Source organism: Corythoichthys intestinalis, chromosome 4, assembly GCF_030265065.1.
Source record: "Corythoichthys intestinalis isolate RoL2023-P3 chromosome 4, ASM3026506v1, whole genome shotgun sequence".
In the NCBI taxonomy this organism is placed as follows: domain Eukaryota; kingdom Metazoa; phylum Chordata; class Actinopteri; order Syngnathiformes; family Syngnathidae; genus Corythoichthys; species Corythoichthys intestinalis.
The window spans coordinates 19854157-19878462 of record NC_080398.1 but is presented as its reverse complement, the minus strand read 5'-3'; the positions used below and the strand labels follow the sequence as shown (position 1 = coordinate 19878462).

At 38.5% G+C, this 24306-nt stretch overlaps 1 protein-coding gene across 2 annotated transcripts in view; it reads right to left on the bottom strand.

The window, feature by feature from the left end:
- The window catches only part of adamtsl4 (ADAMTS-like 4), a 164142-nt gene that overhangs the window by 34649 nt on the left and 105187 nt on the right, over window positions 1-24306 (bottom strand). For both annotated transcript variants that reach the window (XM_057834063.1, XM_057834062.1), the window contains exon 6: window positions 1455-1594. In XM_057834063.1, the coding sequence (XP_057690046.1) occupies window positions 1455-1594 (140 nt within the window). The remainder of the gene's footprint in view (window positions 1-1454; window positions 1595-24306) is intronic.

The following is a 24306-nucleotide window of genomic DNA, read 5'->3' as shown; positions in this document are numbered from 1 at the left end:
CTTCACAAGCTTTTAACACATTGCTGCTGGTATTTTGTCCCATTCCACCATGCAAATCTCCTCTAGAGCAGTGATGTTTTGGGGCTGTCGTTGGGCAACATGGACTTTCAACTCCCTCCGCAGATTTTCTATGGGGTTGAGACCTGGAGAATGGCGAGGCCACTCCAGGACCTTGAAATGCTTCTTACGAAGCCACTCCTTTGTTTCACTTGCTGTGTGTTTGGGATCATTGTCATGCTAAAAGACCCAGCCACATCTCATCTTCAATGCCCTTGCTGTTTTTCACTCAAAATCTCTCGATACATGGCCCCAATCATTCTTTCCTTCACACAGATCAGTCGTCCTGGTCCCTTTGCAGAAAAACAGCCCCAAAGCATGCTTCACAGTGGGTATGGTGTTCTTCAGATGCAATTCAGTATTCTTTCTCCTCCAAATACGAGAACCTGTGTTTCTACCAAAAAGTTCTATTTTGGTTTCATCTGACCATAACACATTCTCCCAGTCCTCTTCTGGATCATCCAAATGCTCTCTAGCGAACCGCAGATGGGCCTGGATGTGTACTTTCTTAAGCAGGGGGACACATCAGGCAGTGCAGAATTTGAGTCCCTGGCGATGCATTGTGTTACTGATAGAAGCCTTTGTTACTGTGGTCCCGGCTCTCTTCACTAGGTCCCCCCGTGTGGTCCTGGGATTTTTGCTCCCCGTTCTTGTTATCATTTTGACACCACGGGGTGAGGAGAGAGTTGAAAGTCCGTGTTGCCCAACGACAGCCCCATAACATCACTGCTCTAGAGGAGATCTGAATGGAGGAATGGGCCAAAATACCAGCAACAGTGTGTGAAAAGCTTGTGAAGAGTTACAGAAAACGTTTGGCCTCCGTTATTGCCAACAAAGGGTACATAACAAAGTATTGAGATGAACTTTTGGTATTGACCAAATACATATTTTCCACCATGATTTGCAAATAAATTCTTTAAAAATCAAACAATGTTCTTTTTTTTTTCTTTTCCCCACATTCTGTCTCTCATGGTTGAGGTTTACCCATATTGACTCCCTAATATTTTCAAGTGGGAGAACTTGCACAATTAGTGGTTGACTAAATACTTATTTGCCCCACTGTTACTACAAGTGATAGGTGCCAAAAAAAACATTTTTCAGGTCAACCACAAAACTAATATTGATCCTTCAGTGAGTAATCATGATTCAGTGCCACTCACGGCGATAAACATCCAATCTAAAGCAATCATTTTTCTGCCAGCCCTTCCCAGTCAAAATAGATTGGGTGTCTCTTGTCGTCAATGCCAGGTAAAGAATTAAATTACAAGTGAAGTTGGACATCATTGTAAATAGCACTGAATACGTAAGTTTAACCCCGTTAAAAAAAAAGAAAAAAAAAAAACAAATGCAATCAAACCTATCCAGACACCAGAACCAGCAAATTTCAATCCGCTCACCAGACATTGTCCTTCGACGCACACATCGTTAGACGTGACATTGAAGCATGGCGTCCCATCTCGCACTCGCTCGGCCTGGCGAACGTAGAATCGATAGCCGACTGGCCGGCACGTCAGCTCGCACTGCTTCTCTGGACCAACTGTAACATAAAACATCCAGTAAATGAAATTGCTACTTTTTGCCTACGTGCGTCCGCCATTTTCCACGCCACCTCTCTTATGGGTTTATAAGAGGCTTAATTCCCCCAAGATGTTGAAGTGTGACGCTGGAACTCTCTTTAACTTTTAATTGAGGAGCCCTGCGTTGGACAGTAGCAGCGTCACAGCTTCCATTCCCTTCCTCGTTAATCTTATTCTCGGAAAGAATGCATTTCCAAATCGAGGCAAACTATTCTTTTTAAAGAAAGCATTTGAGAAATGACTAATACGGGCAGCTGGTGGCTCCAGGGATTGACATTCTCTCTGAGGTAATCGACTAAAGGTGTTATAGGGGTTAAAGTCCTCCAGCAACGTATGTCTGTGGATGAGAGATAGTGCTACGTATAGACATGAGCTCATAGTGGTAGAAAAGGGTCACAGATTAAGTTGCGAACGAGAGACGGGTTAAAAGGACAAACATTTTTTGCTTCTGAAATGGACATTTTCAATGGTGTATCCAATTTCTCAGCTAAATTACTACAAGTCCCCCCTACAATTCCATGCCAATACACAGTATATTTATACTCTAAAGATAATAACACATGAAAAAGGAGTGGTTTCTTTTCCAAATATTTGACTTTAGACATTTTGGAGCCATCATAATGTGTTTCCGATATGGTATGTGTGCCACTTTATCCCTACTCTGAGTAGAATGACATATCGTTAACATAGGGCCTGCAGGTCAAGAGGTTCAAATTCCAAATTCTCAATTTCTCCTCGGGCATTCAGAGCAGTAGTAAAAACACACACACCTGCTCAGGTGGCGTGTGCGTGAAGTCAAGAAATTTATGATATTTCAACTTTAAAGCGCCACAAAGTTTCCCTAATATAGCAAAATTTCCAAGTAGAGGTGAAGCGGTATTCCTTGTTGACTGAAATGCCATATACAAAAGGAACATTGAAGCATGTGTTTGCGCCCTTAGTAAGGAGTGGCAAGTGGTCAGGAAGTCGTATATAAGTCAAGAAACTGGCTGGATAATTACAGTGTTTATGGTTTGTCAGGAAATTAAATGCACAACTACTATAAAACATGTAAAAGGTAAATATTGCCTGACTGTCAAGTGTCAGGTAAAAAGCAAAAAAATGTTGATTAAAGCTGTTTTGAAAAGTAAATATCTCAAAAATGTAAATCTTGTTTTTACCATAATTTTCGGACTACAAGCCGCTACTTTTTTCCCCTCATTTTGAATCCTGCAGTTTATAGTCCAGTGCAGATTATTTCTTGAGATAATAGGTAACACTTTATTTGACAACGGCATCATAAGACTGTCATTACGAGTCATCCGGCAAATTTTGTCACTAACTCCATACAACTCCAACCCGGATCTTTTACATCCATTAAAAAGTGAGATCATTTGTTGAATGACACTTAATGACATCTGTCATAACCATTCATTAATGCTCATGCATAGACTTCATAATGTACTGACAGGACATGGGGCCGATTCATAGGGGTCCTATCTCCGTCAAAGCTGACCAAGTGGAAACACAAAGCGCTTTTTCAGTTGATAATTCTTGTGAATAAATGCTTAAATCTCTGAATTCTTTGTAGATATGGACATAAAACAGTCTCGATTCTTGGTGAAAAGCAGAAAAAAAAAAAAAAACGTGCAGGTAGCATTTATTCTATGTAAATATTGCGAACTATGAGGCTGGTCAGTAAGGAAATTAGCGGCTACCGTATGTAAACAGAGCTTTTTACATAGAAAATTTTTGTTAATAAATGCTTAAATCCCTGAATTCTTTATAGATATGGAGGTAGAACAGTCTCGATTTTTGGTTAAAAGCAAAAAAAAAAAATTTTTAAAGTGCAGTTAGCATTTATTTTACAAAAATATGTCGAAGTACGATGTTAGTCTGTTAGCCAATGTGGCGGCCGCCTTATGTAAACAGAGCTTTTCCGGTGAAAATTCTTGTGAATAAATGCTAAAATCCCTGAATTCTTTATAGATATGGATGTAAAACAGTCTCGATTCTTGATTAAAAGCAGAAAAAAAACAAAAAAAAACGTGCAGTTAGCATTTATTTTACGTAAAAATTGCGAACTATAAGGCATATTGTCTTGGTATGTTAATGTTGCTAATTATTATTGATTTTGTAAAATTTTAATTTTCGGTATGAAACGGTAAAAAAAAAAAGCACCTTGACTGTATTTTTACAGTTTGGATGTGACTTTTTTTTTTATTCAGCCGAATTGATGCGCTTTAAGTCTTTCTGTTAAAAACAAAACAACGTTAAAAAAGTTCAACTTCATTTTAAGTTGATCTATATTACTTTTTTCCATTAATATGATAAAGGACACAATGTTATGCAGAGGTGTACTTATAATAATAATAATAATTTTAGAGACAAATGATACTATTTACAATGACGGCGAGAGTTCGGCGGGCCGAGAAACGTTTACATCTTCCGGGGGGTGGGGGGCGCTTCAATTTGAAGCTTTTTTCTAATCGAATTACTCGAGTTAATCGATTAATTATTGCAGCACTACTCAAGAGCACAAAAGCAGGTCAATGCATGCTTTTAATTGGACAGTGACATATCATCTTTTCTTTTTAGCAATGGAAAGAGTATTTTAATTACTAAATATAATTTTTTTGTTATATAAGAATAATTTCCAGAAAAATTAGTATGATTATATAATTACTAGGTGTGACAAAATATTGAAATGGTGATATATTGTGATACTTAAGTTATTGTTATGCTCCTGCCAAGAATCGAGATATCATTTTAAAAAGGTGTCAATTTCTAAACCAGACATGTCCAAAGTCCTGCCCGGGGGCCAAATGCGGCCCGTGGCCAAATTTCATCTGGCCCCCAGCCTCTGTCATAAAATCAATAACGTCTGGCCCGCACACAGACTTAATAAATTGGTCAGCGGTACTGCTACCAGCATATGAAGTAGCTTACACACTAAACACTGCTCCTCATACACCAACTAAAAGGCAGCAGCACTCTAAGCAACATTACTACATGTTACCCTTTACTCCAGATGTTCTAAAATGGCGACAATCAACAAAAAAAACCAAAAAACAAAGTTGACTGTGACGGCCAATGCTTCAAGGATAGGTGGAAATTGGACTATTTCTTCACTAAAATACTCAAGAACTGTGTCTGCGTCATTTGCAAAGAAACAGTCGCTGTTTTTAAAGAGTTCAATGTGAGGCGATATTACCAAACAGGACACGCTGACATGCACGACAAGATTACAGGGAAGATACTGTATGTAGCGAGAAATTGAAGCAACTTGAAGCTAGTTTAATTTTACAGCAGCAGTATTTCGCAAAAGCCCGAGAGTCGAAACAGAACGCCACAAAGGCTAGTTGCGAGATTGTTGAAATAATGAAGCAAATGTGACACACAGAATGGCTTGCTAAAATTTGCTTAAATATGTTGTTTTACGTAAAGGACATCAGCCAAGGTTGGCCTCCCACATTTTTACCACACCAAATCTGGCCCCCTTTGCAAAAAGTTTGGACACCCCTGGTCTTAACAAATAAATAAAAATTAACCAACAAGTTGCTCCCAAAATTTTCCACCATAATAATGTCTGAGTTAACTCAAAGGCTGCATTGACGGTGCACGACGCTGAATCCATTTCGACTGGGAACGTTCGTTCATTCGAAACCAGAGCATTCACAGTCATTCTGTCTGATTTTCAGGGTATTTACAGGTCATTTCCTGTTGAGTTTGAGTCACTGCCTATTCATTTGGGTGATTCCCAGGTCACTTGCTGTTCTGTAAGTCAAAATAAACAGGAAATGACCCGTAAAATACCCCAAAATCAACAGGATGTAACTGGAAATCAACAGGTAAATGACCTTAAATAACCCAAAATTACCTCATTGCCTTGCATTGGCTGCCACTGATGGCAATAGACGTTCAATCCGTTTGAAGTGGGAGGGATGGCAGCGAATGAACGAATGTTCATTCGCTGCCACCCTCCCAGTTCAAATGGATTGGACGTCTACTAGTGATAAACTCATTCCAATTAACAGCAGAAGCTTGTTTTTCTGTTTATTAGTTGTTTGTAGAATAGAAAACATAGAAAACACTTTTAAAGTAGGCATTTTTTGTGAGATTTTTTGGGTATCTGTTAATTGCATGGGTTGTCATATTGTGATGTACAGTAAATATGTAGGGAGAGGCAGAGTTGGGTAGAGTGAACTCACACCCGGCCTCTCTGTGTCTCTTTGCACCCACTGTCATAGTTATCTTTGAGAGATTAGACTGCAGACAGTGGCAGAAAGTGAGAGAGAGGGGGGGGGGCCTGAAATTGTTATGTCCACATATTTACAGTCTATCTTTCCGCTTCCTCCTTAAGTTCAGTCTTTGGGTGACAAATCTACAAAATGTCTGTTTCTCCCTGTTACTCTTCCCACTTCTTCCGTCCCTCCAACACTTCTGAGCTCAATGTGTTCAGACACATGTCGTCTAAAAACACTTCCGCCCGCTATCTCTTCATCTAAACAACACTCCAACAGAGAAAGAGAAAGCGAGAGGCGGTGGAGGGACAGGAAGTGATAGGAGGGGAGGGTGCAAGGGGGACAAGGCTTGAGAAAATGAAAAAGAAAAAGACTGAAAACAACACCTGCAAGTCCAGCACTTACAGAAAACATTTGAGCCAATTTATGACGCTTTAGCTGTTATCCTCGTGTTGATTGTGCAAATTACAAGATACACCATGACCAGAGTGCAGGGATGCATGAGCCACATTTATTCACTTCCGATCCATTTTAACTTATCAACTCCCAGCCATTTTCACCGGCGCAAGGCCCTTCGCTCCCGGCCGTTTTACTGGATTTTGACTGATTTTGCAAGGCCCACAGAAAATTCCGTTCTATTGCTATATAAACACAGAACCCACCAAAAGAAAGATTAGATTCTCTTCTTTCAGCAGAAAAAAAGTGAGTTCATATCTTTTTCCATTCTTTAGAAATCAGCATTAGAAAATAGCTTAGTTTCAGCAATTTTCCAATTTCTGATGAAAAAAACAAATTGAGCTTTCTGTAAAAGCATATATTTCAAACATAAGTTTGACTTTAACACAGCTATTTTTCATTTTTGTGACATCCCAAACATCTGAATAATGTTTTCGTTCTACAAAATAACAAACAACAAGACAAATAGAGCTTTTGATCGGAAAGTAACAATTTATTTACATATAACTAAACTGTTGAACTATTTGCGCACATAACAACGGGGAAGGTTCTCGGCTGCTCCCGGTTGAATGAGGTGGCTCCCAGTAATCTGATGAGTCCGGATCAAGATCGGTCTCATTTTTTTCATCTTCATCGTTGGTTTCAACGTCACGCTCAGGAGCAACGCAACGTGAGCTCCGCAGAATGCGTGTGGAACCTGACGCTGTTGTGGCCGTCACCGTCTGTCTCATCAAGATAGAATTTTTTGAATCCTTCTTTGACGATGGTTTTGTTTTCTTTTCAAAACACTCCTCCAGTGTCGTTTGGCTTTTTTTCCCGATCGTTCTCCACATTTTTCTCAAATTCTCACGCATCCTCACAAGATCACTCCAACTTCCATTTCCTGACTATTTTTCTTCACTTCCTTTCGTGGCCCGAGATGAGTTCTTACAAAATGCGCTACTGCCCTCCAGTGGCCAGTTTTATTGCTTTAAAGGGAGTTTTGAGCATTGTGCATTGCAGTTTAGATGAAATAGAACCTAGAGATGCCTTTTGTCAAAAAAAAACGTAAAAGACGTATAAATACATTTTTGGGAGACAAACAATACGTTTTTTGGGAGCAAATGAGTTAACTAGCTGAATAAGAATAGCTGTCAATACCGAGACAATTCCGAGACGAGAGCTTTCTTTTCTTTAATATTATTCAGGTCTCACTATTTGAAAACTATCCTATATATATTTGGGAGGGCAATTTACTCTCATATTTTCCCCCTAAAAAACCTTTATTTAGATACACAAAAGACTACAATGTAAAATAACAATGTAAAAAACAACACAAAAAGCAGGGTCGGGGTCAAGGGAGTAGGTTTGCATTGGAACAGAAAGGACATAACTACCGGTACTAATTTTTCAGGATGTTCAAATTGTCCCCACAAACTTTCAAGCAACCTTATTTGCATTATATAATAAGTTCAGTTATATATCTACAGTAATTTAGAAAACCCTCCCCTTTGGGGAGGGGGGGCAGCAGCCACTGTAGGTAATGTAAAAAGATGTCATTTTTGTGGATGTGGGGGACACAACACTAATTTTGCTACTGAAAGTCCAACCTGCATCAGAGTTAGCATTACATTAAACTGTGTGAATTTGCTAACCTGCAAAACTCGAGTACGAAGCTTTTTGGGGAGAAGTATTCTCCTTAGGGCTGCAGCTATTAATTATTTTAGTAGTCAATTAATCGATGAACTAGTTAGTTCAAATTATCGAGTAATCGGATAAGGAACATGAAAATTTTAAAATACCTGAGTTGAGCCTCAAACGGTATAAATAAAATGAGGATCTATGTACAACAATAGAACAATTGGCTAACTTACATAGCAAAAGTCTGCTTGCTTCATTGCTATAAAATGCTAACGTTTTTTTTTCTTACAATGCTTTTAACACAAAAAATGGCTAAATATGCCTATAAACTAAATTATGAATGCATAAAAAACATTAGCTTAAACAGAAACTCAGCTTACGTTGGTCTCAACAGGGAGCAGGTGGATTCAGCCATGTGAAATGAGGCAGACCAGAGAGCATTGTATACACCCTAATCAATAAAACTAAATGCAAACACTTTCAAAATAAACCATTACAACGCCACTTTAATTAAACGAATACTCGAAGCAATAAAATGTAATTCGAATATTTTTTTCTAATCGAATACTCGATTTAATGGATTAATCGTTGCAGCACTAGTCCTACTGTATGTGTTTTCTACTGTTAACGTTAAACTGTTATTGTAACTGTTAACCGTTATTTTATTCATGTGGTCTTAAAGCAGCCCAAAGGAGCTTTAATTTTTTGTTGAGTTTGGCTGTCTTGGGTACAAAAGCAAAACAAAAGCAGCAGTGTTTTACCTGAACGAAACCTCAATTTATTATTATTATTATTTTTGTTAATTCCCGCCTAAGAAGTTTTTTCCAGTTATATTGGATTTCTTTATTTAGACAGATAATGTTGAGTCGTCTTAAGACAAATGGTTTTGTTTTGAGCATTCCTGGATAGATATGAGATTATTATCAAGTTTGTATCTCTTGTGTGTGTTAACATAATTTTTTAAAGTTAGGTTCAAATATTGCAATCGAAATTTGCTCATAAAATCCAGACATTTATTCTGGAAGTTTTCAAAATGTTTCTTGAGTAGTTTTTAAAAAACTAAAGTTTGAATCGAACGGTGTATCACCTGAACCAATAAGCATGCAAGTTAGTATACAGTGCCTTGCAAAAGTAGTCGGCCCCTTTGAACCTTGCAACCTTTCGCCACATTTCAGGCTTCAAACATAAAGATATAAAATTTTAATTTTTTGTCAAGAATCAACAACAAGTGGGACACAATCGTGAAGTGGAACAAAATTTATTGGATAATTTAAACTTTTTTAACAAATAAAAAACTGAAAAGTGGGGCGTGCAATATTATTCGGCCCCCTTGCGTTAATACTTTGTAGCGCCACCTTTTGCTCCAATTACAGCTGCAAGTCGCTTGGGGTATGTTCCTATCAGTTTTGCACATCGAGAGACTGACATTCTTGCCCATTCTTCCTTGCAAAACAGCTCGAGCTCAGTGAGGTTGGATGGAGAGTGTTTGTGAACAGCAGTCTTCAGCTCTTTCCACAGATTCTCGATTGGATTCAGGTCTGGACTTTGACTTGGCCATTCAAACACCTGGATACGTTTATTTTTGAACCATTCCATTGTAGATTTGACTTTATGTTTTGGATCATTGTCCCGTTGGAAGATAAATCTCCGTCCCAGTCTCAGGTCTTGTGCAGATACCAACAGGTTTTCTTCCAGAATGTTCCTGTATTTGGCTGCATCCATCTTCCCGTCAATTTTAACCATCTTTCCTGTCCCTGCTGAAGAAAAGCAGGCCCAAACCATGATGCTGCCACCACCATGTTTGACAGTGGGGATGGTGTGTTCAGGGTGATGAGCTGTGTTGCTTTTACGCCAAACATATCGTTTTGCATTGTGGCCAAAAAGTTCAATTTTGGTTTCATCTGACCAGAGCACCTTCTTCCACATGTTTGGTGTGTCTCCCAGGTGGCTTGTGGCAAACTTTAAACGAGACTTTTTATGGATATCCATCCACCTCTGCATCGGGAATGCGTCCGTTTGTCGGTGGAACGAAAACCCTGCAGGCAGAAGTATTTTGGATTCTGAACACCAAAACAGACCACCATTCATATACTTCAAATGAGTCCATTGGTGATCTGTTTCGGATATTACGTCATTTTTGGTCGGCATCAGCTGTCACAATGTTGGTCATATTGCGTTTTGTTCCAGAGGGAGCGTTCCCGATGTCTTAACTGTCTTTTGTAATGAATTTTCAGTTGGTAGAAAAAAAAAACGCACATTTTATTAATGTTTAAATAGTCTACATATTTTTATGACCATTATAAATGCATTTACACAATGAAATAACGCTGGAAAAGTTTGTTAAACATAATGTTGCTCAAATCGTGTTTTTCCCGGAGGGAGCATTCCCGACTTCGTAACTGCAGCCAATTTAAGCTCATCAAGACTTTAAGATAGAAGTAAAATCGGGCCTGAAAAGTCCAGCCCGACCCGAACTGGTCCGCGGGTATTAAAGCCCGACCCGCGTTTTGTGTGATAACATTTGTGACGATGTCTGCATAAAAGCCTGTCTTTTATAACGAATTCTCAGTTGGCAGAAAAAAAACCGCACATTTTCTTAATGTTTAAATAGACTACATATTTTTATGATCATTATAAATTTATTTACACAACAAAATAACGCTGGAAAAGTTTGTTAAATATAAATAAACAGATGCGGTTTTGCGGTCTCGCAGAAGGGAAGATTAAAAAGGGCGTATAGGCACGCTCTGGCTCTGCAATGACCATACAGTGCCTTCTTTTTTTAATCCAAATTATTTATTTTATAACAAGTATTCCTTAGTTTATCATTCATACATCGTTAATATATCGTTATTTCAAAAAGTTAGCGAGAAAGAACCCTGGCCCGGCCCGACGTAATAATTGACATTTTAATTTTGGTCATTTTTTGTTTAATTTAGCTGTTTCCAGCTTGCTATGTTTATAATTGCGATGTTTGTTTACCGCTTTTCCTCTTACTGGAAGAGGGAGGAAGTTACATCGGCCGCCGCTATGATATTTAAGTCGTCAGCCATCTGCTGTGACCCGGGAATTTAACGCCTTCTTTCACGCACACTGCTTCCCATGTCAGTCGACATGGGAAATTGAATTCACACACAACTGCTGGCACAGTTAAGTCCCGCGATATTCCTGTTGTTTTGGAGTATGTGATAGGGGCTCAAGTTACATCCAGATACTTCAGGTTGCAGTTTATGGGTCATGCGAAGGCAGTGGACCTGCTTAAACATTTCGATTTGCCTTTCGAATGCATGTGAATTTCGCCGTTTTAACGCGAGAGTTAGCCATGTTCACTGGGGTCTTGGCAGGTGCACTAGCGGCTAGCCTGTTACAGAAGATGGCTGGTCTGAGTCCTGTCCTCTTTTTGTCCATAATTATTGTGTGCGTGTATGTGTTTAAAACAATTCTGACAGACTTTATAATGTTACTTTAAATGGGTTTTAATTGTATCTTCAATATATGTGCATTCTTTTGTCAAACACACTTAGTAATTGAGGTTAAATTTGATGTTCAGTGCTTTATTTATTTAATATGATTCAATATGATCTAAATAATGGGTGCGAAAAAAGTATTAATTTTCAGTTAAAATGGCATTTAAAAAGGTCTTAAAAGTCTTGAATTTAGATTTATCAATCCTGGGGGGACCCTGAATCAGTCCTTAGTATGGCGTGAATGAATCATGTAGTAATGTAACACACCTTTTATTGTCCTGAAATGCACCATACAAATCCATTGTAGTATTATAATCACTGTATTCTTAATTAATTTGACTGGCAGGGCTGACAGGCATCATTAATGACCATGTCATTAACCAGGCCAAGCCCTTCTCTTTTAATGTAATTCACACTCAGTGTCACAGATGCTACTGTAGACTCATGGCAAAGTATAATACCCACAAGTCACATGCATGTTATTGTCTTTGTTTTTTGCAAAATTAATTCGTAGGGATTGGATCATCGGTTTCCATCAGACAGTGAAGAAAATAAGTATTTGAATACCCTGCTATTTTTCAAGATCTCCCACTTAGAAATCATGGAAGGGTCTGAAATTTCCATTGGAGGTGCATTTTTACTGTGAGAGAAACTAAAAAGAAAATCCAGGGATCACAATGTATGATTTTTAAAAACAATTTATTTGTGTGATACAGCTGAAAATAAGTATTTCAAAACCTAACAAAACGAATGTTAATACAGTGCCTTGCAAAAGTATTCGGCCCCCTTGAACCTTGCAACCTTTCGCCACATTTCAGGCTTCAAACATAAAGATATAAAATTTTAATTTTTTGTCAAGAATCAACAACAAGTGGGACACAATCGTGAAGTGGAACAAAATTTATTGGATAATTTAAACTTTTTTAACAAATAAAAAACTGAAAAGTGGGGCGTGCAATATTATTCGGCCCCCTTGCGTTAATATTTTGTAGCGCCACCTTTTGCTCCAATTACAGCTGCAAGTCGCTTGGGGTATGTTTCTATCAGTTTTGCACATCGAGAGACTGACATTCTTGCCCATTCTTCCTTGCAAAACAGCTCGAGCTCAGTGAGGTTGGATGGAGAGTGTTTGTGAACAGCAGTCTTCAGCTCTTTCCACAGATTCTCGATTGGATTCAGGTCTGGACTTTGACTTGGCCATTCTAACACCTGGATACGTTTATTTTTGAACCTTTCCATTGTAGATTTGGCTTTATGTTTTGGATCATTGTCCTGTTGGAAGATAAATCTCCGTCCCAGTCTCAGGTCTTGTGCAGATACCAACAGGTTTTCTTCCAGAATGTTCCTCTATTTGGCTGCATCCATCTTCCCGTCAATTTGAACCATCTTCCCTGTCCCTGCTGAAGAAAAGCAGGCCCAAACCATGATGCTGCCACCACCATGTTTGACAGTGGGGATGGTGTGTTCAGGGTGATGAGCTGTGTTGCTTTTACGCCAAACATATTGTTTTGCATTGTGGCCAAAAAGTTCAATTTTGGTTTCATCTGACCAGAGCACCTTCTTCCACATGTTTGGTGTGTCTCCCAGGTGGCTTGTGGCAAACTTTAAACGAGACTTTTTATGGATATCTTTGAGAAATGGCTTTCTTCTTGCCACTCTTCCATAAAGGCCAGATTTGTGCAGTGTACGACTGATTGTTGTCCTATGGACAGACTCTCCCACCTCAGCTGTAGATCTCTGCAGTTCATCCAGAGTGATCATGGGCCTCTTGGCTGCATCTCTGATCAGTTTTCTCCTTGTTTGAGAAGAAAGTTTGGAAGGACGGCCGGGTCTTGGTAGATTTGCAGTGGTCTGATGCTCCTTCCATTTCAATATGATGGCTTGCACAGTGCTCCTTGAGATGTTTAAAGCTTGGGAAATCTTTTTGTATCCAAATCCGGCTTTAAACTTCTCCACAACAGTATCTCGGACCTGCCTGGTGTGTTCCTTGGTTTTCGTAATGCTCTCTGCACTTTAAACAGAACCCTGAGACTATCACAGAGCAGGTGCATTTATACGGAGACTTGATTACACACAGGTGGATTCTATTTATCATCATCGGTCATTTAGGACAACATTGGATCATTCAGAGATCCTCACTGAACTTCTGGAGTGAGTTTGCTGCACTGAAAGTAAAGGGGCCGAATAATATTGCACGCCCCACTTTTCAGTTTTTTATTTGTTAAAAAAGTTTGAATTATCCAATAAATGTTGTTCCAGTTCATGATTGTGTCCCACTTGTTGTTGATTCTTGACAAAAAAATTAAATTTCATATCTTTATGTTTGAAGCCTGAAATGTGGCGAAAGGTTGCAAGATTCAAGGGAGCCGAATACTTTTGCAAGGCACTGTAGGTCAATATCGATTAATTTTGCATTGATCATTTCGCCTTTCAATTAATTAGGTTCATATTCTTGAGAAATGAAGCCCTGACCCCCGTTCAACCAATCTGTTTGGTCTTATTATTGTCCCATCCCCAGCAAAAGTGTACATACAGGTTATGCTGTTATGTCGTCCCTACCAATGTTGAGACCAAACCTACGCCCTTGGGTTGGGTACACAATCTATTGAAATATAAAAAAAGGACAAAACTTTTTGCAGGCCCCTCTTAAGTAAATGTATTTTAAAAATGTTATTTCATGTAAATTTGGTGTCGTCTGGTGAACTAAAAAAATGGCACTGGTACTAAATAAATGTGAAATTCCCTTACAGCCATTTAACATTAGATTAAACACCATCTACGCCGCAGACTCAGTGTTAAGCCGAAAGTTGTAAACAGGCAAACAGGTTTTTGCATATGAAAATGGACTTGAAATCAAACATTAAAACATTGGGTATCTGGAATGCTGTAAAGGCATTCCCCAAATCACATTTTGAGAGCGCCAAGCACATTCGTGTGCCTTCAATGACAAGAGATATGTTTCATGGATCGGAAATGTTCACAGGTTAGGTTGATCTGATCTGATCCGTAAATTAAGATTATCAGAACTCGATACTGATCCTGGATCATATCAGCCCCATCTCTATTTCAATGGCCGGCATAATGAACATGTGAAATAGTCAAATTAAACTTGTAATACTGTATATTTGTCAATTTGAGAAGGTTTCACTGCCATCCACTGGTAAATACAGTAAATAAAGTATTGTGCATTTGGCCTAATTTGTATGTTAAAAGCTTTTCAAATATTTGGTTGACATGCAAAGTGAGTTAACACACACAATTTATCCGAATCAAAGCTGATGTCATGCACCAATGGCTTGGGCCAAATACAGACAGGAATCAGAATAAACCCAATGACTACTTATTTTTCTCTCCAAATGCGAATGATTTGCCGTGTTCCTTCTCAGGAGAGGGTGGTTCTGCTTCCTTTTTTCCAGTCTGGCCTGAATGAAATAAGCCAGAGTGGATCATGGATCAAGGGCTCATTGCAGGGGAAGAGTTAAGAGAGGGGCCCCTTGAGTACTGAATGGCCACTAAGGAGAGGAAAGCCACTTTGAGTCTTGTCTGGAGCGAAATTATTTACAAAATAAGAATTAAACAATTCAGCAATTTAAACTTGAGACGCGAGGGGTCAAAAATAGGGCTGTCATTTTAACCTGTTTATTAGATTACAGTGACTTTACAGTTCAGTTTTCGCAGATTCAGTGCATTGCAGGTTTTTTAAAAAGTATTCATCGGAAAATAAAAATGAAAAAATACACGTTTCATTTTGAGGCGCAGGAGACATTTTTTTGCAGCAAGGCAGACATGACTAAGGGGCTATTTACATACCCACGGGCACTCATAAAAGGCGTGTGATTGGTTCCTGGTGCGAGATTGACACATTAGAGCAGGGGTCCCCAAAATTTTTCCTGTGAGGGCCACATAACTTTTCCCTTCTCTAATGGGGGGCCGGGGTCAGTTTGTAACAGAAAAGGTGTGACGATTGCAGGAGTGCCTAAATGTAAAAATTAGGGCTGTCAAACGATTAAAATTTTTAATCGAGTTAATTACAGCTTAAAAATTAATTAATCGTAATTAATCGCAATTCAAACCATCTCTAAAATATGCCGTATTTTTTTGTAAATTTTTGTTGGAATGGAAAGATAAAACACAAGATGGATATATACATTCAACATACGGTATATAAGTACTGTATTTGTTTATTATAACAATAAATCAACAAGATTGCATTAACATTATTAACATTCTGTTCAAGCGATCCATGGATAGAAAGACTTGGAGTTCCCCCAAAAAATGTTCGTACAAGTTATAGAAATTTTATATTAAAACCCCTCTTAAGGTTTTCGTTTTAATAAAATTTTGTACAATTTTCAATCAAAAAATAAACTAGTAGCCCACCATTGTTGATGTCAATGATTACACAATGCTCATGGGTGCTTAAGCCCATAAAATTAGTTGCACCCAAGCGCCAGAAGAGGGCGACAAAACTCCAAAAAACACAAGTAGCAAGGTGACATTGCACTGTGTTGTCATTTTAATCTGTTTGAGTCGGGCATGTGTGTTAATTGCGTCAAATATTTTAAAGTGATTAATTAAATTAATTACCGCCCCTTAACGCGATAATTTTGACAGCCCTAGCAAAAATTTATTGTTTTTTAGAAAGCCACAATCAAATAACCTTTCTGAATTCTTCACGGAACAAAAGTAAATTAAAAAAAATAAAAAAAAATAATAATAATAATAATAACAACACCATTAATTAAATAGATAATAACCAAATACCCCTCTCTGGGTTATTCACAGAAAAAGCCAGGAAATAAATAACACTATTGAAAAGAAAAAAAAAAAAAGTAAAAAATTTTTTTCTTTTTTGTTCAGGGGGCCGGACCAAATGTGGCCGCATTAGAGCGTCAATGATGAATGCTTTTCAAACCGATGAGACGGCCGATAGGAGTGGCTTCATCCCGTGAGGTGATTGGCTGTACACTATCGCAGCCTATCTCCATTATGATCGATGGACAAGTCCACCAATAAAAGTGGCCTTATCCCATGAGCTGATTGACTGCTTACCATCGCAGCGTCCCCTGTGCTAATTGACAAACCATAGAACAAATTCGAGTGGATTTACTGTATCTCGTGAGCTGATTGGTTGCACACACCGCCGCCTCACCCAGCCTCTTACTTTGGTCTATCTCCAGTCTCATTGGGTCTTCCCGGGTCATTTTAAGCAGTACTTTTCTATTATACGCAATTTGAGAGCACACAAATCCTGCTACAAGACTCCACAACCTTTTTTTTTACCATTTTTTTACTTGAAAATGGAGATATCTATCCCTGCCTAACACCTCCAGGACCTCCAAGGGGAAATTCAGCATAACTTTTCACCATTTTTACCTGCTTTGAGAACACCCAAAGCTTGTCCAAACCTCAACACCTCATGAGTTTTAACAACTTTTACCCAAAAATGGAGCACCCTATCCCCTCCAAACACCCCTTAGACCTCCAGGGTCATTTTCAGTGGTACTTTTGACAATTTTTACCAACATCTAAACCCTGCTACAAAAACCTTCAACACCCCCTGGGGAAATTTTAAAGGGAACCTCGGACTTAAATGACTTGTAGGCTCTAATACACCACAATTGTTTTCTTTTGCTAAAATATGTTATTGGAAACACATAAAATATAGCCATTGATTAAAGACCTACAGAAGGCGCCATGTTTCATACGTGCAACGGATGCTCGGGGTGATGACGTAGTTTGCCACTATCACTCGACGAGCACTACCGGTGTTCTGCAATTCCTTCTACGCTGCGAGATGTCAAACATGTGCACATCGATTAAAAGCGGCGAGTACTTACTATTTGTATTTTTATTGAGTCTTTTATTAGCTTTTCATTGCCTCAAAATACTTTTTGCATGTGTTTCCCTCTCATTCTCATAGACTTCACTATCAGTTGACGGGACTCAGGGCCGATCTGTTGGGGGCCTATTTTAAAAAAATATTTTCAAAACCAAAGCCGCTAGCAACCTAAAACCAAAACATGCACCTCCCTTAGGCATATATGAGTCTCCATGAGCAGCAACATAAAAAAATTGAAAGTCGTTCCCTAATAAAATCCCAATTAATTATTTTTTTAAAACTAGTATAACAAAACTTAAAATTGCTATGAAATTCTCAAATTTTACGCTACATGCACAAAAATCACCAAATGCAAAGATAATCACCTATATTTTCAGGATCAATAGCAATATTTAAGATATCATTTAAATTTTTGCCCTAAATAGCAACTTCCTTTTATTTCTAATTTAGTACAAGTTTTCAACAGCTAATAAATCACTCAATTTTCACATCAGAAACTTAATACTTGAGGAAGGCATGCAGAATCATCTTAATTTTACTCAACAAAAGCAAAATTACCATTTTTCTATATACAATCACAACTTATTTAGGTTGCTATTGTGTATGAAAACAAAATCCAACATGATGGCCGTCACAAAACAGAGCCGTCTTGTTAACTTAAGGTCGAGTCTATGTCATACTTAAGCATTGTGTTTTCTTGTGGTAGCTTTAAAGCAGATTGTTGATCTGTTGACCACTTCAGTCACGTAGCGTATTTAAACCAACCTTATTTGATATTACTACGTTTAAGTATTTTCTTCAGGCATCTTTAGTATGTTCCGTCTGTATGCATTTAAGCAAAACAAGCTGAAAGCGCACAGTAGTACTTTTGGTGTCAAATTCGCCTCTTGTAGAATGTTTCACCGGTGTAGCACATTTTGGCAGAGCACTGTTTTTTTCCGTACTCTTGTCTCGTCTCATCTCATCTTTCCTGTTCATTTTGCTTTTGCTGCTCATTTTGTGAAATATCGACAGTGATGTCATGCTCATTGATGTTCCTCTCGGGTTCAAATTGAAAGGGTTGAACAGATGACATGTTTATATCGCTAGAGTCATACTCTGGAAGCCCGGCAGCGTAACCATGTGACATCACCGCCCTGCGACGTCTACAACAATGGCGACCTACTAGTTAAACTAATTTTATAAATTCTATAAAAACATCAAGAGGGGTTTTAATATGAAATTATTTTAACTCATAATAACGTTTATCCTTGAAGAACTACAAGTCTCTCTATCCGTGGTTCCTTTTAACTTTTTTTTTTACCCGCAAATGAAGCATCATATCCCCCTACAAGCTCTCTTCACACGTCAGTGGACCTACACAACATCCAAGAGGTGTGCGAAGTTCCCCCGTCCATCATGCAGGTACTGTAATTAAACCCTATTCCCCATTAACCGTGAAAAAGGGGGTATCACTGTTATTAATTACGCCGCAAATTCGTGCTTTTTTCAAACTTACAATTAACCTCATGTTAACTCATTACCTGCCATTGACAGCAGTGGACATCCAATCCATTCTGACTGGCAAAATGGATTGGACGTTTATTGCTGTTAATTGGTGTTTCTAATCTAAATTTTCTTCTTCTTTAACAAACTACCACAAAACATACTTGGCGTATATACTACAATGGTACGAAAAAGTATCTGAACTAGTGCTGCAACGATTAATCGATTAACTCGAGTATTCAATTAGAAAAAAAAGATTCGAATTAAATTTTGCTGCTTCGAGTATTCGTTTGATTAAAGTAGTGTTGTAATGTTTTTTTTTTTTTTTTTAATTGTTTGCATTCGGTTTTATTGATTTGGGTGGATACACTGCCCTCTAGTCTGCCTCATTTAACATGGCTGAATCCAGCTGCTCCATGTTAAGACCAACATAAGCCAAGTTTTTGTTTGCGCCTATGTTTTTTTTAATGCATTCGTAATTTAGTTATTAGGTATAGGTATATTTAGCCGTTTTTTGTGGTAATATGTGTTTGAACCATTTGTTAGCGTTTTATAGCATTTAAGCTAACGGACTTTTGCTATGTACTAGTAATTTAGCCGATTGTTCTTTTGTTGTACATACGGTAGATTCTTATATTTTTTTTATTTTTATATCGTTTGAGGCTCAGCTCAGATATTTTAAATTTTCGTGTTCCTCATCCGATTACTCGATTATTCGAACTAACTAGTTCACCGATTAATCGACTACTAAAATAATCGATAGTTGCAGCCCTAATCTGAACCTTTTGGAATTTCTCCATTTCTGCATAAAATCACCATCAAGTGTGAGCTGATCTTTTTCAAAATCACACAGTTGAAAAAAACAGTGTCCGCTTTAACTAAAACCACCCAAACAATTATAGGTTTTCATAATTTAATGAGGATAGTATGCAAACACTGTCAGAAGGAGGAAAAATAAGTAAGTGAACCATCACATTTAAATATTTTGTGCTCCCCCCCCCCTTTGGCAGCAATAACGTCAACCGGACACTTTTCCACCATATCAGTCTGGCACATCAATCAGGTTTAATCTTGGCCAATTCTTCCCTACAAAACTGCCATAGTTCAGTCAAATTCCTGGGATTTCAGGCATGAATCGCTGTCTTTAGGTCATGCTACAGCATCTCAATGGGGTTCAAGTCTGGACTTTGACTTGGCCACTTCAGAGCGTGTATTTTGTTCTTCTGAAACTATTCTGAAGTTGATTTACTTCTGTGTTTTGGATCATTGTCTTGTTGCAGCATCCATCCTCTTTTTAGCCTTAACTGTCTGACAGATTGCCTGCTTTTCTGCAAAACATCCTGATAAACTTTTGAATTCATTCTTCCATTAATGATTGCAAGTTGTCCAGGCCTTAGGCAAGCAAAACAGCCCCAAGTCATGATGCTCTCTCCACCATGCTTCACGCTGGGGATGAGGTGTTGATGTTGGTGAGCTGTTCCGGTTTTCCTCCATACATGACATTTTGTGTTACTCCCAAACAATTCAACTTTGGTTTCATCAGTCCACAAAATATTGCCAAACCTTCTATGGAGTGTCCAAGTGCCTTTTTGCAAACATTAAATGAGCAACCATGTTTTTCTGGACAGCAGGGGCTTCCTCTGTGGAGTCCTCCCATGAACACCATTCTTGGCCATGGTTTTACATATAGTTGATGTGTGCACAGAGAAATCGGACTGTCCCAGTAATTTCTGTAAGTCTTTAGCAGACACTCTAGGATTCTTTTTTACCTCCCTGGGTATTCTTTGCTAAACTCTTGGTGTCATCTTTGGTGGATGGCCACTCCTTGGGAGAGAATCAACAGTGTTAAACTCTCTCCTTTTATAGACAACTTCTCTGACTGTCGATGAATGAAAATCCAGACTTTTAGAGATGGTTTTGTATCCTTTCCCAGTTTTATACAAATCAACAATCCTTGATCGCAGGTCTTCAGACAGCTCTTTTGACTTGTGCTTAGACAATGCTTCTCATCAAGACAATTCTTACCAGGTGTGTGTTTTATAGTGGGCAGGGCAGCTTTCAACCACTCATCAGTGATTGGGCACACACCCGACTAAAATTGTTTGGTAAATATTGGTTTCAATTGCTGTTTAAGTTTTCTTAGGCAGAGGGTTCACTTACTTATTTTCGCCCCTTCTGTCATTTTTGCATGCTATCCTCATTAAAATATCAAAACCTATAAATGTTTGGGTGGTTTTAGTTAAAACAGACACAGTTTTTACATCTGTGTGATTTTGACAAAGATCAGATCACATTTGATGGTAGTTTTATGCAGAAATGTGAAAAAGTCCAAAAGATTCAGATACTTTTTCATACCACTGTATACATATTGAACGGGTTAAATGGAAGAAGGCAGTGTTGTGTTTTGTGTTTGAAGAAAAAATGCCTTTTGGAATGATTGCCAAAAGGTTCAACCTTGGTTTCGTCAGAGCATAACAAAATCTCACAAACACGTGGGAAAATGTGTGCAAACTTATGCAACCACATTATTTCAGTCGTCTATTTCTATTTTCTCTCTGGAAAAGATTAATAATCATATTTTCAAGAGAGGTGTACGGATATAAGTCATACTATTGGTGGAAAAAGTATTAAAATGATTTAACTCAAAATCCTGGCATCTGAATGAGTGTGTGGGGACTTTTTATATCCACTGTACCTCCCAAAATGGAAGTTTCTAATATTGTCCTAGATTCCAAAAATTTCGCTTCACCCTATTTGTTTGACTTTAAAAGCCCCTGGAAACCAAAACTCGGTCAGACCACATTGCCTTCATGTGACACTTTCATCGCATCACCTCCCTCTCTCGTCTTTATCTCACTCAGCAGGAATCTGCTGAGAGTTGAGTCAAAGCAGGGAGGAGAAACTTGGCAGGAGAGGAGGCAGGCAGAAAGGGCGACGTCCGACAAATGGGACAGGAACAGAAAAGGAGAAAGGTTTTTTTGTGCAAGGAATGAAAAAAAAAGTTGGGCGGTTTTCTTGTCGTTCCACCACACACATACCAAGAAAGATCACCATTTAGCCAAGGGGTGGCAAACAGACTCACACTCATCTCAAAAGAACTGATACTCATTTACTACAGTGGGGCAAATAAGTATTGAGTCAACCACTAATTGTGCAAGTTCTCCCACTTGAAAATATTAGAGGCCTGTAATTGTCAACATGGGTAAACCTCAACCACGAGAGACAAAATGCGGAAAACCCTCCCCAGAAAATCACATTGTTTGATTTTTAAAGAATTTACTGTCAAATCATGGTGGAAAATAAGTATTTGGTCAAGACCAAAAGTTCATCTCAATACTGTGTTATGTACCCTTTGTTGGCAATAACGGAGGCCAAACGTTTTCTCTAACACTTCACAAGCTTTTCACACACTGTTGCTGGTATTTTGGCCCATTCCTCCATGCAGATCTCCTCGAGAGCAGTGATGTATTGGGGCTGTCGTTGGGCAACACGGACTTTCAACTTCCTCCACAGATTTTCTTTGGGGTTGAGATCTGGAGACTGGCTAGGCCACTCCAGGACCTTGAAATGCTTCTTACGAAGCTACTCCTTTGTTGCCCTGGCTGTGTGTTTGGGATCATTGTCATGCTGAAAGACCCAGCCATGTCTCATCTTCAATGCCCTTGCTGATGGAAGGAGATTTTCACTCAGAATCTCTCGATACATGGCCCCACTCATTCTTTCCTTTACACAGATCAGTCGTCCTGGTCCCTTTGCAGAAAAACAGCCCCAAAGCATGATGTTTATACCCCCATGCTTCACAGTGGGTATGGTGTTGGATGCAATTCAGTATTCTTTCTCCTCCAAACACGAGAACCAAAAAGTTATATTTTGGTTTCATCTGACCATAACACATTCTCCCAGTCCTCTTCTGGATCATCCAAATGCTCTCTAGCAAACGGGCCTGGATGTGTACTTTCTTCAGCAGGGGGACACGTCTGGCAGTGCAGGATTTGAGTCCCTGGCGGCGTATTGTGTGACCGATAGTAGCCTTTGTTACTGTGGTACCAGCTCTCTGTAGGTCATTCACTAGGTCCCCCCGTGTGGTTCTGGGATTTTTGCTCACCGCTCTTGTTATCATTTTGACGCCACGGGGTGAGATCTTGCATGGAGCTCCAGATCAAGGGAGATTATCAGTGGTCTTGTATGTCTTCCATTTTCTAATAATTGCTCCAACAGTTGATTTCTTTACACCAAGCGTTTTACCTATTGCAGATTCAGTCTTCCCAGCCTGGTGCAGGTCTACAATTTTGTCTCTGGTGTCCTTCGACAGCCCTTTGGTCTTGGCCATAGTGGAGTTTGGAGTGTGACTGACTGAGATTGTGGAAAGATGTCTTTCATACTGATAATGACTTAAAATATGTGCCATTAATACAGGTAACGAGTGGAGCTTCGTTAGACCTCGTTAGAAGAAGTTAGACCTCTTTGACAGCCAGAAATCTTGCTTGTTTTTAGGTGACCAAATACTTATTTTCCACTCTAATTTGGAAACAAATTCTTTAAAAATCAAACAATAAGATGTTCGGTTTTTTTTCCACATTCTGTCTCTCATGGTTGAGGTTTACCCATGTTGACAATTACAGGCCTATAATCTTTTCAAGTAGGAGAGCTTGCACAATTGGTGGTTGACTAAATACTTATTTGCCCCACTGTATATTTTACTGACTATAAGTCAGATTTTTTTTTTTATATATAGTTTGGCTGGGCTTGTGACTTACACACTTACAAAAAGTTTTTAAAAAAAGAAAAAAATAACGAAACTTAAATTTATGGTAAAATACAAGTGGCTGTGATAGTATTTTTATTTTTATGTTTTATTTTAGTGTTAACCGGCCAATTATTTCACTTTTGAATGGATGTAAAAGATCCAAACAGGAAATAAATGGAATGAGTGACATAATTTGCCAGATAACATTTAATGAAATGAAACAAATAAACCGCTCAGGACTATAAACTGCAGGATTCAAAATGAAAGAAAAAAGTAAAGAATTAAGTCCGAAAATTTTGGTATTCAGTCTTTTGTTCACCAATTGTTATTACAATTACCGTATTGGCCCGAAGACGGCCCTGATTATAAGACGACCCCCTCTTTTCAAGACTCAAGTTTGAAAAAGACTTTTTGAACGCCAAATTAATTTTTATACACAAAATAATTAGAGTACATCTGAAACAAATGATTATAACAATATATTAGAGAGAAAAGGCATGTTCTTTGCCTCACTCAAATCTTAATATCTGAATATTTAAATATGTAAACTAAAGTGCAATCACATTCGTAAATGAATGGTTTCTGGTTTTTGAAATGTAAATAAACCAATCTATTGTGATAAAAACAACAAAATTGCAATAACTGCATTAACCATCAAAGTGAAGTCTAACTGTAACTGGAGTCTTGAAACAAATCTGAATAAGGAAAAACATTGTAATAAAATAATGCAAACTAGTTAAACTTGAGAATAGCTGAGATCTGTCATGACAGAACAGCGCTTCAATGATATCTGGCGCCATCTAGCGTCGTGAATGGGTATAATGTCTGGACC